This window comes from Saccopteryx leptura, chromosome 2 (genome assembly GCF_036850995.1).
Source record: "Saccopteryx leptura isolate mSacLep1 chromosome 2, mSacLep1_pri_phased_curated, whole genome shotgun sequence".
Taxonomy (NCBI): domain Eukaryota; kingdom Metazoa; phylum Chordata; class Mammalia; order Chiroptera; family Emballonuridae; genus Saccopteryx; species Saccopteryx leptura.
This window is the reverse complement of record NC_089504.1, coordinates 289,233-303,368: the sequence shown is the minus strand read 5'-3', so window position 1 is coordinate 303,368 and position 14,136 is coordinate 289,233. Positions and strand designations below refer to the sequence as shown.

General features: G+C 58.6%; 1 protein-coding gene across 9 annotated transcripts in view; it reads left to right on the top strand.

The window, feature by feature from the left end:
• Positions 1 to 13,822, top strand: part of EHMT1 (euchromatic histone lysine methyltransferase 1) — a 146,877-nt gene extending 133,055 nt beyond the window's left edge. For all 9 annotated transcript variants that reach the window (XM_066366555.1, XM_066366556.1, XM_066366554.1 and 6 more), the window contains 6 exons: positions 345 to 422; positions 1,305 to 1,420; positions 2,524 to 2,610; positions 3,402 to 3,480; positions 12,382 to 12,557; positions 12,667 to 13,822. In XM_066366555.1, coding sequence (XP_066222652.1) covers positions 345 to 422; positions 1,305 to 1,420; positions 2,524 to 2,610; positions 3,402 to 3,480; positions 12,382 to 12,557; positions 12,667 to 12,841 — 711 coding nt within the window. In that variant the 3' untranslated portion in view covers positions 12,842 to 13,822. The remainder of the gene's footprint in view (positions 1 to 344; positions 423 to 1,304; positions 1,421 to 2,523; positions 2,611 to 3,401; positions 3,481 to 12,381; positions 12,558 to 12,666) is intronic.
• Positions 13,823 to 14,136: the final 314 nt, after the last annotated feature.

The following is a 14,136-nucleotide window of genomic DNA, read 5'->3' as shown; positions in this document are numbered from 1 at the left end:
CAGGCCAGGCTTCTGCTCTAGCCGTGCCTTTCTCACAGGGCGTGTCCAGTGCAGCCATGCCCACCCCTGCCTGCTGCTCACCGCCCGCCCCTCAGGGCGACTCACCCAGACTGTCCCCAGCCTCACTGCTGAGCACTCTCCCACCCAGATGGCCCCGTCATAAGTGCCCGCACCCCCCTGGTGCCCTCGAGAACTGAGCCAGGGGCCACACTCCTCTGCTCCCTGAGTGTGGCTTTCAGAAAGCACGGGGCAGATTAGCGCCAGTCTCGGCATCACGGGAGGGTTCTCGGGAGAGGGGGCAACGACACTGTGTTTGACTGTGACCGTGTCCCCTGCCTCCACAGTACTGTGTGTGCATCGACGACTGCTCCTCCAGCAACTGCATGTGTGGCCAGCTCAGCATGCGCTGCTGGTACGACAAGGTGAGCATCGCCCTCCAGGCCCGGAGGGTGCCCCGTCCTAGGCTGCCCCAAGCCCAGCTCTGGGGAGGAGCAGTGCAGCTGAGGCAGGTGGGGAAAGCTGTCGCAGATGGAGTCAGCCATCCTTGGTGGCACCTGGAGTTGGGGGCGTGGGCGCTGGTGTGGACAGACGGGCTCATGTCCAAGATGAGCACTGCAGACGTCCTTGCTTTGAGGGTTCAGAGGTGGCTGGCGGGACAGGAGCCAGGGTGTCCTGGGAGCAGGGGAGACTCAGGCTGTGAGTAGAGGCTGTGAGCAGACAGTTCTCCCCGGTAAGCTGTAGAGGGAAGGGCGGGTGTGTGGGCAGTCAGTGGTGTCCGAGTGTTTGTCACACAGCGAGGGGCAGGTGGGGCTCACATCTAGTCCCATGTGTGCTGTGTGGAGCCAGACCTCGGAGAGGTGGCAACACCAAGCGTCCCGAGGAGCGCTGGGGCCTCAGACTCTACACAGTCGACCCCGGTGTCTCGCCTGATGGTGTGGCCTCTGCGGATTGTCCTACAGAGAGCGGGGGCTGGGCGCTTGTGTGGCAACAGGCCAAGAGCTCAGTGGCTGGAGTCTGGGGGCACTACAGGAAAGTGGAGGAAGCGGGGGGGGGGCACGGGGGACACAGCTGGGCCCATGCAGTGCTGTCCCGGTTCCTATCACCTGCATGGACTCCGAGTTCGAGGCTCCCCTGGCTCCCTCAGGGGAAAAGGGACGAGAAGGCACTGTTCTGGTCAGTACTCAGTCTGCAGAGTGTAGGTGTGGGCCTGCCCAGTGGAGGGGAGCACAGCTGGAGGGGAGCCCAGTGGAGGTGAGCACAGCTGGAGTGAGCACGTGCGTCCTGACGGCACGTCTGTCCCCCAGGACGGCCGGCTGCTGCCAGAGTTCAACATGGCGGAGCCCCCGCTGCTGTTCGAGTGCAACCACGCCTGCGCCTGCTGGAGGACGTGCCGCAACCGCGTCGTGCAGAACGGACTCCGGTGAGGGCGCCACGCCACGTGCACAAACCCTCAGGACAGGGCGCCGTCAGGGCTGCTTGGCGGTCTGAGAACGAGTGGAGAGGCCTGTGTGTGTGCACGCCGATGGGGGCTGACTTCGACCTTGTGCCCCATCCAGGTCACAGGTGGTGGAAGTACCAGGTCTGCTTCCTCCGGCTCAGACACGGTGCTGAGGGCGAGGGCCCACCCTGTCAGAAGAGCTGAAAGCAGAGATGCGGGTTGGGTCCCCACGCTCGCACACATGGCTGTCAGAGCTGGTCATCTCCCCAGCACCCCATTCTCCCCCTGTTTCTCTGGTGGCCATGTGAGGTGTTCAGTGCAGACCTCCCGACACCGTGGACCCTTGTCCCTGAGTCACTCGTGGCATGTGGCCGGGGTGCCAGGCCCACAGCCCTGTGTCTGTCTGGGCTCGGCTCTGTCCACCAGTGTCCCCGACCACCCAGAGCCACACCGTGGGCTCTGGTCATAAACCTTCCCTCCTGAGTGTGCCCAAGGGTTAGGGGACTTAAAGGTCTTTATAGGTTATAAGGGACATTTTACGTTAGGTCACTTGACCTGAACACTAATTTCCATAGTGTTATGAGTTTCTTAACGTTAGTGGTCTCAGAGCACTGTGACCAACCTACGTGTCTCTGTTGTGTGTGACAGAAAGTCCTTTGGGGTGCGGAAACACATGCTTGTCTTCCACAAGGACTCCTGGGCATGCAGATGGGCCAGTGGGATGCTCATGGCTCTCGGGGCCTGGGAAAGTCCCCACATCTGACCCGCAGCCCAAGCTGACCTGTGTCACTGCCTGGGGTCAGCAGAAGCATTAGCCCCTTGAGTCCTCATTGCACCCCAAGGGCTCATTCCAGGGTTGTCCCATGTTACAGGTTAGGAAACTGAGGCACAGAGAGGCCAGGTCTGTCCCACATGCTATCAGGTGACTTCTGAGGTGTCAGGCAGTGGGCACTCTGGGTTTCTCTAGGGGGTCACTCCTTTGCCATGTGTCAAGTTTTAAGGCATTCAAAAGGTGACTCCTGTCATGTGTTTTGGGAGCCAAATGTCTTGTGGACGTGGCCATGAGCACAGACTATGTTTTCCAGGGTGAGGCTACAGCTCTACCGGACACAGAACATGGGCTGGGGCGTGCGGTCCCTGCAGGACATCCCTGTGGGCACCTTTGTCTGCGAGTAAGTGAGCACCGGGGATGCCCTGGCTGCTGCTGCGTTTGCTGTCGGGGGAGCCTGCCACAGTGAGGGGCAGGCACAGGAGTGCACCCTGCCTGCACGGGGCCCAGGCTCAGTGGCGAGGGGCTGCCACAGTGAGGGGCAGGCACAGGAGTGCACCCTGCCTGCACGGGGCCCAGGCTCAGTGGGAGGGGCTGCCACAGTGTGGGGCAGGCACAGGAGTGCACCCTGCCTGCACGGGGCCCAGGCTCAGTGGGGAGGGGCTGCCACAGTGTGGGGCAGGCACAGGAGTGCACCCTGCCTGCACGGGGCCCAGGCTCAGTGGGAGGGGCTGCCACAGTGTGGGGCAGGCACAGGAGTGCACCCTGCCTGCACGGGGCCCAGGCTCAGTGGGAGGGGCTGCCACAGTGTGGGGCAGGCACAGGAGTGCACCCTGCCTGCACGGGGCCCAGGCTCAGTGGGGAGGGGCTGCCACAGTGTGGGGCAGGCACAGGAGTGCACCCTGCCTGCACGGGGCCCAGGCTCAGTGGGAGGGGCTGCCCTGAGCGCCAGGCCCACCCCGTCTCCTCCCCGCAGGTCTCTCCTGCTCGTGCCTCATCTGAGGCGGTACTGTTGTTGGGAGGGTCTTCTGGACCCCTGGTCAGAGGGTTTCCGTGTCACCATGTTCTGCAGCCTTACGTTCAGTCCTGGTTCAGACTCTCCAGCAGGTGTGACTGCAGCTCGCGGCCACATCAAGCTCCTGCACACTAGCCCTGCCCTTCAGGAGGGTGACACGCTTCCTCTTGTCCTTGCAGATACGTTGGCGAGCTCATCTCGGACTCCGAGGCGGATGTTCGGGAAGAAGATTCTTACCTCTTTGATCTTGACAACAAGGTAATGGGTTCGAGGGCTTGGGTTTGGGCGTGGAGAGCGGGCTGGACTTGAGCGCAGACATGTCTATTCTAGTGGGCCCTCCTCAGTGTCTCCCACTGTCCAGCTCTGGCCTTCCTGTGCCCAGAGCTCAGGGCAGCGTCACTGGGACCTGGACCCAAGGAGGTGTCAGCCAGCCCTCTGAACCCCAGCCTGGCATCCGGGTACCCCCACAGCCTGCACAGCCGCCAGGGGCACGTGTGCAGTGAGACCACAGAGCGGTAGCGAGCCTCGTGTGACGGGTGAGGGGTGTGTGTGAACAGAGTGGCCGTGTGCATGCGTGTGTGTGCACCTGACATGGGTGCAGTCCTGGGAGCTGGGAGAGGAGCAGCCTGGCGGCGTCCAGTCCAGCTCCCAGTGTCCAGGTGCTTCCGATGCCACCCTGCGCCACCCCCACCCCCTGGTTCCCCACATTGCCTGTTTGAGAACTGGCTGGACTGCAGTCGCTGCGGTGGCCGCGGAGCTTGGGTGGGGCAGGGAACAGCGTTCTCTGCTGTGGAGTCACCCCTCGGTCAGGGCAAATGTGGGCGGGTGGCTGGCGTTAGCCCTCTCCCGCCCCACTCCTCAGTGTGTGTGAGACAAGCAGAGCTACCGGGCACCGCTCACCCCAGGACGGCCAGTTGGCCTGGCCCTCGGTGCCATGTGACCCTGGAGTGCCCATGTGAGTGGTCACAGGAGGTCTCTGTGAGCCGACCCGCATCCCAGCTGTCTGTCTTCAGCGGTTCTTAGCGTTCCCGGATCCACACGCTTCCCTGACATGAGTTAGACGTCATCCTGGGGTGGTTTGCTGGCTGCTGGTGCCAGGTTTCTTCTCTTCCTGCTCTCTCATCATCGGTCCTTTTCTCTGTGTCGGTAGTGGGTTTCTGTGACATCCTGAATGCTGTCTGCTAACCTGTGTCCCTGAAGCTGCCCTTTGGCCTTCGTGTGTGCGTGCCATCATCTGCCAGGCGGGTCAAGCTTTATTCCCCCTATATTGCCGTGGGCTGCCCGTGCCTGCACTGGTCACGCCCTCTTTCCCTGGGCGCTGACGAGGCCTCACTGCCCTTAGTCTCCGGCAGTTTCTATAAGTTTTAAATCAGCTTCACAGAGTCCGCAAACTCCTTAGGGGTTCAGTTGGGACAGTGTTGAATCCATAGTTGGGTGGGGTCTTTGAGGTCACACCTTCTTATGTCCCATTAGCTTAAGTCTTCTATACTCCCTGGGCTGTTTCAGGTTTTCTGTATGTGATCTTGTATATCTGTTGTTGGATTTTTATCTTTTCCCTTTTTGTGTTTTTAGATGAGCGGAGGGGAGGTAGTGAGGCAGACTCCCGCGTGCACCCCAACCGAGATCCACCCGACAACCCCATCTTTGGCCAATGCCTGGATCAGCCGAGCTATTTTTAGCTTTTTGAGGCTGATGTTAAGCTATCCTCAGTGTCCTGGGGCCAATGTTCAAATCAGTTGAGCTACTCACTGGCCGTGGGAGGGGAAGAGAGAGAGAGAGAGAGAGAGAGAGAGAAGGGGGGGGGGTGGAGAAGCAGATGGTTGCTTCTCCTGTGAGCCCTGACCGGGAATCAAACTCAGGATGTTCACACACCGGGGCAACGCTCTATCCACTGAGCCAACTGGCCAGGGCCCGGTTTTAGTTTTAGTAAATGCATATACACCAGCATCGTCATCACCACAGCAAGATGATGGACCACGTCCACACCCGAGTGCCCTTGCCTGGCACACGACCTGTTGGCCACCAGCTGCTCCGTTTCGTAGGCGAGTTTCATCTGTGCCAGAAGCTCCTGTGGTGGAGTCCAAGTGTGCCCCTCTCTGCTCTGCCAGCTGGCTGCATGTCTGGCCAGGCATCACGCAGGTGACCATGCAAGGCGTGCCCTCGTGTGTGGAGGGACCTGGTGCCTGCAGCTTTTGCAGTACGAGTAAACCTTGGAACTTTTTAGATCTGTCCTTGTGAGTTTTCATTTCTCTTAGGTGACTTTCTGGGCATGGCATGACTGCACCTCCCTGGTGGCTGTGGGTACAGCATCTCTTCACAGGGTCACTGGCCTCTTATATCTTCTTTCCTGTGGAAACTTAAGGTACTCTTGCCTGTCATTGAAATAAGTGGCCTGCCTGACTGTGGTGGCGCAGTGGATAAAGCGTCGACCTGGAAATGCTGAGGTCGCCAGTTTGAAACCCTGGGCTTGCCTGGTCAAGGCACATATGGGAGTTGATGCTTCCTGCTCCTCCCCCCTTCTCTCTCTCTCTCTCTCTCTCCTCTCTAAAAATAAATAAATAAAATTTAAAAAAAAAAAAAAAGAAATAAGTGGCTTGTCCCTGCTGAGATGTAGGCACTCAGCACGATTCCTGGTCATGTGTGCATCAGCCTCTGCCGGCCTTGGCCGCCCTGGCTTCCCAGTGACGTCTGCCAATATTAGAAGTGTTTCAGGCCCTGGCTGCTTGTTTCAGTGGATAGAGCATCAGCCCAGTGTATGGATGTCCCAGTTTGATTCCCAGTCAGGGCTCACAGGAGAAGCCACCATCTGCTTCTCTCCCCCTCCCTCTCTCCTTCTCCCCCTCTTCCCCTCTTGTAGCCAGTGGCTCAGTTGATTCAAGCTTCTGCCCCAGATGGGGTTTGCCGGGAGGATCCTGGTCGGGGCGCATGTGGGAGTCTATTTCACTGTCTCCCCTCTCACTCAAAAAAAAAAGCTGGGTGTGTCAGCTTCCTGCCTTCTGTGTCATAAGACATCTTTGTGTGCAAGGTTGTGGGCCTTTTTTCCTTTCTCTAGAGTTTTTACATTGGGACCCATGGTTTGCGTTGACTCAGGTTTGTGTGGGTTTGAGGGGAGGCTCCAGGCGCCCGGGGCCCTGTGACCGTGCAGCTCTCGCGGGAAAGCCTGCTCACCAGGGCGGAAGCAGGTCTGTGTCTGGCCCGTGCTCCTCCCTTTGACCTGTTGGCTACTTCTCAGACCTTGTTCCCCTCCCCCGACTCCTGTCAGTCTTCAGACCGGGTTCCTTTTCCAGATCTTCCCCGCAGTTCTGTCCTGCGTTTCCTGTCGGCGGCATTGGGCCGCGGTCTCATGCTGGTTTGAGGTCAGACCTGCCGGCAGTGCAGGCTGTGGCATATGGACGGTGCAGTCTTCTTGCTCCTGGTTCTGAGTCCAGGTCCCGGTCTCCGCTGAGGTCAGACTGCAGAGCATCCTAGCTCTCAGGGCTCGGATCTTGCACACTCGCTGAGATTTATTCCCAAGTGCCTCCTGCTCCTGTGACAGAGTTGCTTTCATTTTCTTTCTAGTTGTTTTTTGATGAGACAACGGAATAGGTGGAGTTTTTGGTACTAACCTTGCTAAATCCACACATTAATTCTCGTGGCTTTTTTGAAGATTCTGTCACATGTTCTGTGTACATACTGCAGCTCGTGTGAGGACAGAGTCTGACTTCTCCAGCCTGTGACTGCTCCTGTCCTTGCCTTGCTCCCTGTCGCCTGGATAAGGCTCCATTCTTTGACCACTGAGTGCAGTGGGCATTTTAGGGTCCCATGCTTTGTTCAGTGTGTGTAGCATTCATCTTAGTGAGCAAGAGAGAGACAGGATGGGAGAGAGATGAGAAGCATTAACTTGTAGTTCATTGATTGCTTCTTACATGTGCTTTGATTGAGGGGCTCCAGCCGAGCCAGTGACACCTTGCTCAAGCCAGCAACCTTGGCCTCAAGTCAGTGACCTTTGCCTGAAGCCAGTGACCTTGGGCTCAAGCCAGCAACCTTCGGGTCATTCTGATGAATTCAAGTTCAATTCAGTGACCTTGGGGTTTTGAACCTGGGTCCTCAGCATCCCAGATCAATGATCTGTCCACTGCACCACCACTGGTCAGGCACATTAAATTTTTAAGTCAGGTTTATTAAGGCATAACTTATATACAGCAAATTCACCCTCGTTTTGCACAGTGCTCCCAGTTTTTACAAATGCCTCCTATTGGTGCTGCTGCCACAGAACAAGTCACCACGAGCCCAGCCCACTAATGTGCCCATCAGTGACTTCACAGCCTGTGGACAGGTTGCTGGTGTGGTCCTTTCAAGACCTTGGTCTTGGGGGCCTCAGCCTCACAGGGTGGCTGTCAGAACTCAGGTCTTGGCTGTAGGACTGAGGCCCTCCTTGTTACTAGCTGCCAGCCAGGCACTGCCAGTGCCGGGGCCTCACGACTCATGCCCGTCACCTTGCCCAGGAGCGCATCCCCCAAGGCCAGCACAGACCTCTGAGCTGGAGCATGTGACACGCTCACAAGGAGACACCTCATCCTTTGCCATGTTGTCAGTGAGAAGCCGTCTGTTTGTCCCAGACCCAAGGGGAGCGTCTTGCGAGGGTGAGGCTGGGGCTGGCTTTGAGTTCTGCATAATTCTGTGTGTGGAGCCGCTCCCAGCCCCTGGCCCCCAGCTCCCGGCCACCCTGACCTTTCCATCCCTCCAGGTTTCCCTTCCCCTGAATGTCGTACAAATGGAGTCATGGCATCCCCTCTTCATCTGGCCTTTTTTCCTTGGCCGGCCGGGCAAGCCTGCTGAGGTCAGTGAGGCTGTGCTCTGCGCCCGTCTGCCTTGCTCAGCGCGCTCTCTCGCGTAGATGCGCAGTGGCACTCGGGCTGTGCTCCGTCCCTGGGCCTCGTGCAGCTGCAGGGCTTCCACGTGAGTGAGCACTCGCGAGCATGTGTCCCAACGTTGCCAGGCTATGTGTGTTGTGGGATCCGCGTCTGGCTGGTTTGGGGGACACACCCAGTGCGTGCTGCTCTGTCTTGAGCGGGGTCCCTGTGCCGGGTACCTCCACACTAAGTGGTGATTTTTTTCTTACTTGTTTCATATGTGGAAATACAGGGACATTTTTTTCAGGTAACTTTTTAACCTATGGTCTGATGAACTCACGACTCAACATAAATGTTTCTTGGTGATGCTGTCGATTTCCTGTGGACATGGTTGACAGGTCAGCGTGGTCTCCCTTGCAGTCTGGCCACGTGCATCTCCAAGTCCGGGGCTCCCCTGCATGCTGGTGCTCGGGCCCCCAAGTCTCGCAAATTGAAGTTACATCGTGTGTAGTGTTTTCCGGGTTTGTTGAGCTGATCTTGTTTTTCCTCCTTGTTGTGGGAACATGGTGAACAGTCTGACGGCAGTGCCGTGTGCTGGGTGTGCAGCCTCTGTGTTTTCAGCCCTGAGACAGCGGTTGGTCTGGCCCGAGCCCGTCACTGCTGGTGTTCCCATGCACCTCTCGAAGGCCCCACAGCCCTGCCGGTCCCGTCTTCCTGCTCCGTCTCAGTTCACCATCTTCTGACACCGCCTGGGGTCCAAGCAGGCGCCACCTGTCAGGTTGCAGGCCCGCGGGACCCTGACGGCCAGGCTCCCACCCTCCTCGAGCTGAGCTGCAAGCTTGCTCTCTGATTCCAGCCAACCCTCCAGGACCTCTGCCCTGGGCAGCCTTCAGCCCTGGACCCTGGTCCTCACCCCCTCTCCCCAGGCTTTGAGCACTGCTACCCCTTGTCTCCCTTCTTAATTATCAGTTCAACAGACACGAAACTTCTCCGCTCTTAGACCCCAGTCAGAGCCCCCCCCCAAGACCTGGACTCGGCTACTGTCCAGAGCCATCCAGCAGGACCACTGCCCCCAGTCCTTGCCTTTGGCCTCCAGACACGGACTCCACCTGGTTACTCCCGCCCCCCCATGGGCTCCGCCCCTCTGGCCCACAGGAATACAGCAGTTTCCCAGGGCCCACCGTCTTGGCCGTCAGGATGCTGTGGTTCTGCCTTCTGGGTGTTTCCTCTGTCGAACCACCTGTCACCATGTCACCCACCCTCTCCCAGCCTAGACTGCCCCTCACCCAGGTCTGCGTCAAACCCACAGTCTGTCCTTCTTGCTGTTCTAGAACCTTCCAAACACCCCCTGCTCGGCCCCCTCGCCACCTTCTTCAGGCTTCCACCTGAGCCTGCGCCTCTCGAGTGGGCTTGGTTCCAGAGTTTCTGCATCAGGACCGGCTGTTGATCATAGAAACCGAAAGAGCAGCACAGACGTCCGAGACAGAAGTCCACCTTTCAGAGACCCGAGGGGACAGTGTGTGCGGGGTGGATTGGTGGTGGCTAGGCGGAGCGGCAGTCAGGTCTGGACAGGCTGTTGGCTCAAGGACGGTGGCCTCAGCCCCGTAGGTCTGAGCTGCGTGTGGGCGCGTGAATGACCAAAACCTCCCGACAAACTGTACCTGTTCTGCTGTGAGACACGGGGCTGGATGCAGAAGTCTCGGGTGGGGGGCGCCGAGGCCCGGAGCAGGGGACCCCTCCACGCCACGCCCGAGTCCACGTTACCAAGTTCTGCTTACGAGAGACCATTCCCACCCGAGCCCGGGGTTTGAGTCCCCTCGTGCGGAGGCGGGGACATGAGCCTCTCGCTCCTACTGCACGGAGCACGGGGCTGGGGCATCTAGGCTGCGCAGGGATTTGGGCCTTTTCCTCACTCGCTGAGCATGAGTTACGGCTCGTGGGGTGTTTGCCGTGTTCTCATTCGTTACCACCGTCTGTGCTGAGGGTCGAGCTGTCCTGTGCTGGGCCTGTGGGAGCCGTCGGGACAGCTTCGTGTGCCCCGCATCTGCAGCCCGGAGACCCTCGGCCGGCGCTCGGCCAGGCCGCTCCCCGTGCTGATGCCTCAACGCGGGGCCTGAAACCGACCCAGTGGCAGCTGTGGGGCGGGTGGCTTCCTCCAGTCATGAGACCAGTCATTTTCCGGGTCCTCGTGGGCAACACCAGCATTTCTCCGATGTGCTGTGCCCTTGGCTGTTGATGGGAAGGTGTGTGCGCAGGCTCCGCCTCCCAGGAGGCGGCTTCGGTTCTTCTGTCCACGTCGCCCTCCCTGCCATCCTCTCTGCCATCCTCCCTCCTGCCAGCACTCACCCAGGCTCGGGCGAGGCTGCTGCTGGGCCAGACTCCACACCCCATTGTCTCCCCAGGGGTCTCCACCTGTGCTCCGTCCACACAGGGGCTGCTCCCCCCCCCCACACACACACACACACGGGGCTGCTCCCCCCCAGGATGTCCCCCACACACACACGGGGCTGCTCCCCCCCACATACACACACACACACACACATGGGGATGCCCCCCCAGGATTTCCCCTCCCACACACACGGGGCTGCCCCCCCAGGTGTCCCCCACACACAAGGGGCTGCTCCCCCCCCACACACACACACAAGGGGCTGTCCCCCCCACACACACACACACAAGGGGCTGCTCCCCCACACACACACACACACAAGGGGCTGCTCCCCCCACACACACACACACACACAAGGGGCTGCCCCCCCCAGGATGTCCCCCACACACACACACACACATGGGGGTGCCCCCCCAGGATGCCCCCACACACACAGGGGCTGCTCCCCCCCCACACACACACACACACACACACACACACAAGGGGCTGCCCCCCCAGGATGTCCCCCCCACACACACACGGGGATGCCGTGTGAGTTCCAGTGTCAGCGCTCCTTCCTGGAGGCTCCGTCTGTTTCGGGCACAGTCTGTGCCACGGGCTTGTCTGCACCCTGGCGTCTTTGAGATTCTCTAAGAAGTGGGTTGTGGGCCAGGGCAGGTGGCTGGGTTGGCAGGGACGGCCCTCTGTCCTGGCGTCACCCTCTCTCAGCTAGTTTAACCTCCCTCGCGTGGCCCGGCTCTCTGCTCCATGTTGTCAGCTTTGCGGGGACCTGCCTACAGCTCCAGGGGTGGGGCCACACTTCAGGCTGCAGCCTCTGCGGGGGGGGGGGGGCCCAGGCTCAGTCAGCCCCCCCTCGGCCTTTCTCGTGCTCAGCTGTGTCCCTCTTTGGGAGGAGAGCTCGGGACAGGGTGGAGGGGAAGAACTGGCTCCTGTCTGTGCCTGCAGGTGTCTCTGCTGTAACAACTACTCTTTTCAATTTTTTTTTTATTACCTTTTATTCAGGAACTTTCATAAGGATCCTCAGACTTTTTTTTTTTTTTTTTTTTTTTTACAGAGACAGAGAGAAGGATAGATAGGGACAGACAGACAGACAAAACAGAGAGAAATGAGAAGCATCAATCATCAGTTTTTCGTTGCGACACCTTAGTTGTTCATTGATTGCTTTCTCACATGTGCCTTGACTGTGGGCCTTCAGGATACCGAGTAACCCCTTGCTGGAGCCAGCGACCTTGGGTCCAACCTGGTGAGCTTTGCTCAAACCAGATGAGCCCACGCTCAAGCTGGCGACCTCGGGGTCTCAAACCTGGGTCCTCTGCATCCCAGTCCGGTGCTCTATCCACTGCGCCACTGCCTGGTCAGGCGACCACCACTCTTTTTTTTTTTAATGACAGAGACAGAGATAGAGAGAGAGAGAGTCAGAGAGAGAGAGACAGATAGGGACAGACAGGAAGGCAGAGAGATGAGAAGCAATAATTTTTTCTTGCGGCACCTTAGTTGTTCACTGATTGCTTTCTCATATGTGCCTTGACCAGGGTCTACAGTAGACAGAGTGACCCCCTTGCTCAAGCCAGTGACCTTGAGCTCAAGCTGATGAGCTGTGCTCAAGTCAGATGAGCCTGCACTCAAGCCAGTGACCTTGCGGTTTTGAACCTGGGTCCTCCGCGTCCCAGTATCACCATTTTTACACCCATGGCCTGCCAACCTTCAGCCTGAGCATAGCTTCCCTCCTGGCGTCCCCACATGTCTGAGCCATGTGGCCCCTGGTTCCTGCGTCCCTGCACCCCCCCCCCCCCCGGTGCACAGGAGGTTCTCGTGGTGGGGGCTCTCCCCACCTGACCAGACCCACGTGGGGATGGCTGCACCACTTGGGGCTCCCCTGTCCTGACTGTGCCAGCCCCTGGGTCACGCTGCCCGTGCGCCCACGCCCACTCTCCCCCCCAGGACGGAGAGCTGTACTGCATCGATGCACGCTTCTACGGAAACGTCAGCCGCTTCATCAACCACCACTGCGAGCCCAACCTGGTGCCGGTGCGCGTCTTCATGTCGCACCAGGACCTGCGGTTCCCCAGGATCGCCTTCTTCAGCACCCGCCTCATCGAGGCTGGGGAGCAGCTGGGGTAGGTGGTGCGTCCCCTCCCGCCAGGCTCTGAACCTGACCTAGAAGGGACGGCGGCACCGGGCTGTGACCCTCTCATCCCCACGGCCTCAGCTCTGCTCTCTCCACAGGTTCGACTACGGACAGCGCTTCTGGGACATCAAAGGCAAGCTGTTCAGCTGCCGCTGCGGGTCCCCCAAGTGCCGGCACTCCAGCTCGGCCCTGGCCCAGCGACAGGCCAGCGTCCAGGAGGCTCCGGAGGACGGCCTGCCCGACACCAGCTCCTGCAGCACCAGCTCCCGATGAGACGAGACGCTGCTGCGCTGTTCACACTGCGGTTCAGGGGGAGAGGAAGCGCTCAGGGTGTCTGAGGCCGTGTGCAGTGGGCGGGCAGCAGTGCCCTGGACGCTGGGCCTCGCTGTGCGGCCGTGTGAGTCTCTGATGGCAGTTTTGTCATTTCCACGTTTCCGTTCCCTCTGCTCCCCGTCCCTCCGCTGGGCTGCTGGGCAGCATCCTGTCGGCCCAGGCTCCTCCATGTGGCACCCGCTGAAGCCACTGTCACCCGCAAGCTGCTCTGTTAAAGCCACCTGTCCACGGCCCCGGTCGCTGCACAGACACTCCCAACCGCCGTCTGAGAGGGGTCGGGGCCACGCTGCCATGACTTTGGAGAGAAAATGTGGGTTTGCTTTTTAAAGAAGCACTTGGTTCTACATCAGACCTCGGAGACGCTAAGCTCCACGATGCGGCTGGTGGTGCAGGAGGCCCCGCCCACAGGCGCGCAGCACAGCTGGCCGGTGCTGCGACACTGGCCCCTTCTGTCGATTTTTAAGCCACATGCTATGATGATGAATAAACTGATTTATTTTCTACCATTATTGAACATTAGGACAACAAAAAATAAAACCCAACACAGATAACGGTGCTGATTCTGGTGTAGTCTCTACTCACCATGTGAAATAATATCAACTGTACAGAGAACAGAGTGATTTTAGAATAAAATGCAGGAGAATCTTTTTTAAAACGGTAGTCTTGTAGTGTGAATACATTCGCCGTCACCTTTTGTGTGGCGGCCTGCAGGTCATACCTTTTTTTTGGCATACACTTTTTTAAATACTGTAATTAGTGCAGTAACAGTGGGGTTTTTTTGTGCAACTTCTAAAACATTCATAATGCAGTCATGTTTATTTTTTTCTGTTAAAATGTTTTTGACAGTTTTAAGAGCAGTCTTTTGGCTCAGACCATTTCTTGTTCTGTTTTCAATGAAATCAATAAAAAAAAAAGAAATACTCTAAGGTCTTTATTGTGACACCAGTTCCAGTTGGTCTCTCAGAACCCATGCACTTCCTGTGGGCGGTGCACACGGCCACACCCTCCGGCCATCCTTGGAGAGCCCATGCATGTCAGCGTGTGTGTGTGTGTGGGGGTGGGTGTATCAGAGCATGTGTGTCTGTCCAGTGTGGACACAGACCCAGGTGGCACCTGACACTGACGGCAGTAGCAGGTGAGTCCCTGGCATCAGAGTCGGCTCTGCCCTTGAATCTTGATGCAGCTGCTGTAGCCGCTCCAGCCATGGCTGCCACCCGCGCAGGAGTCCACAGACT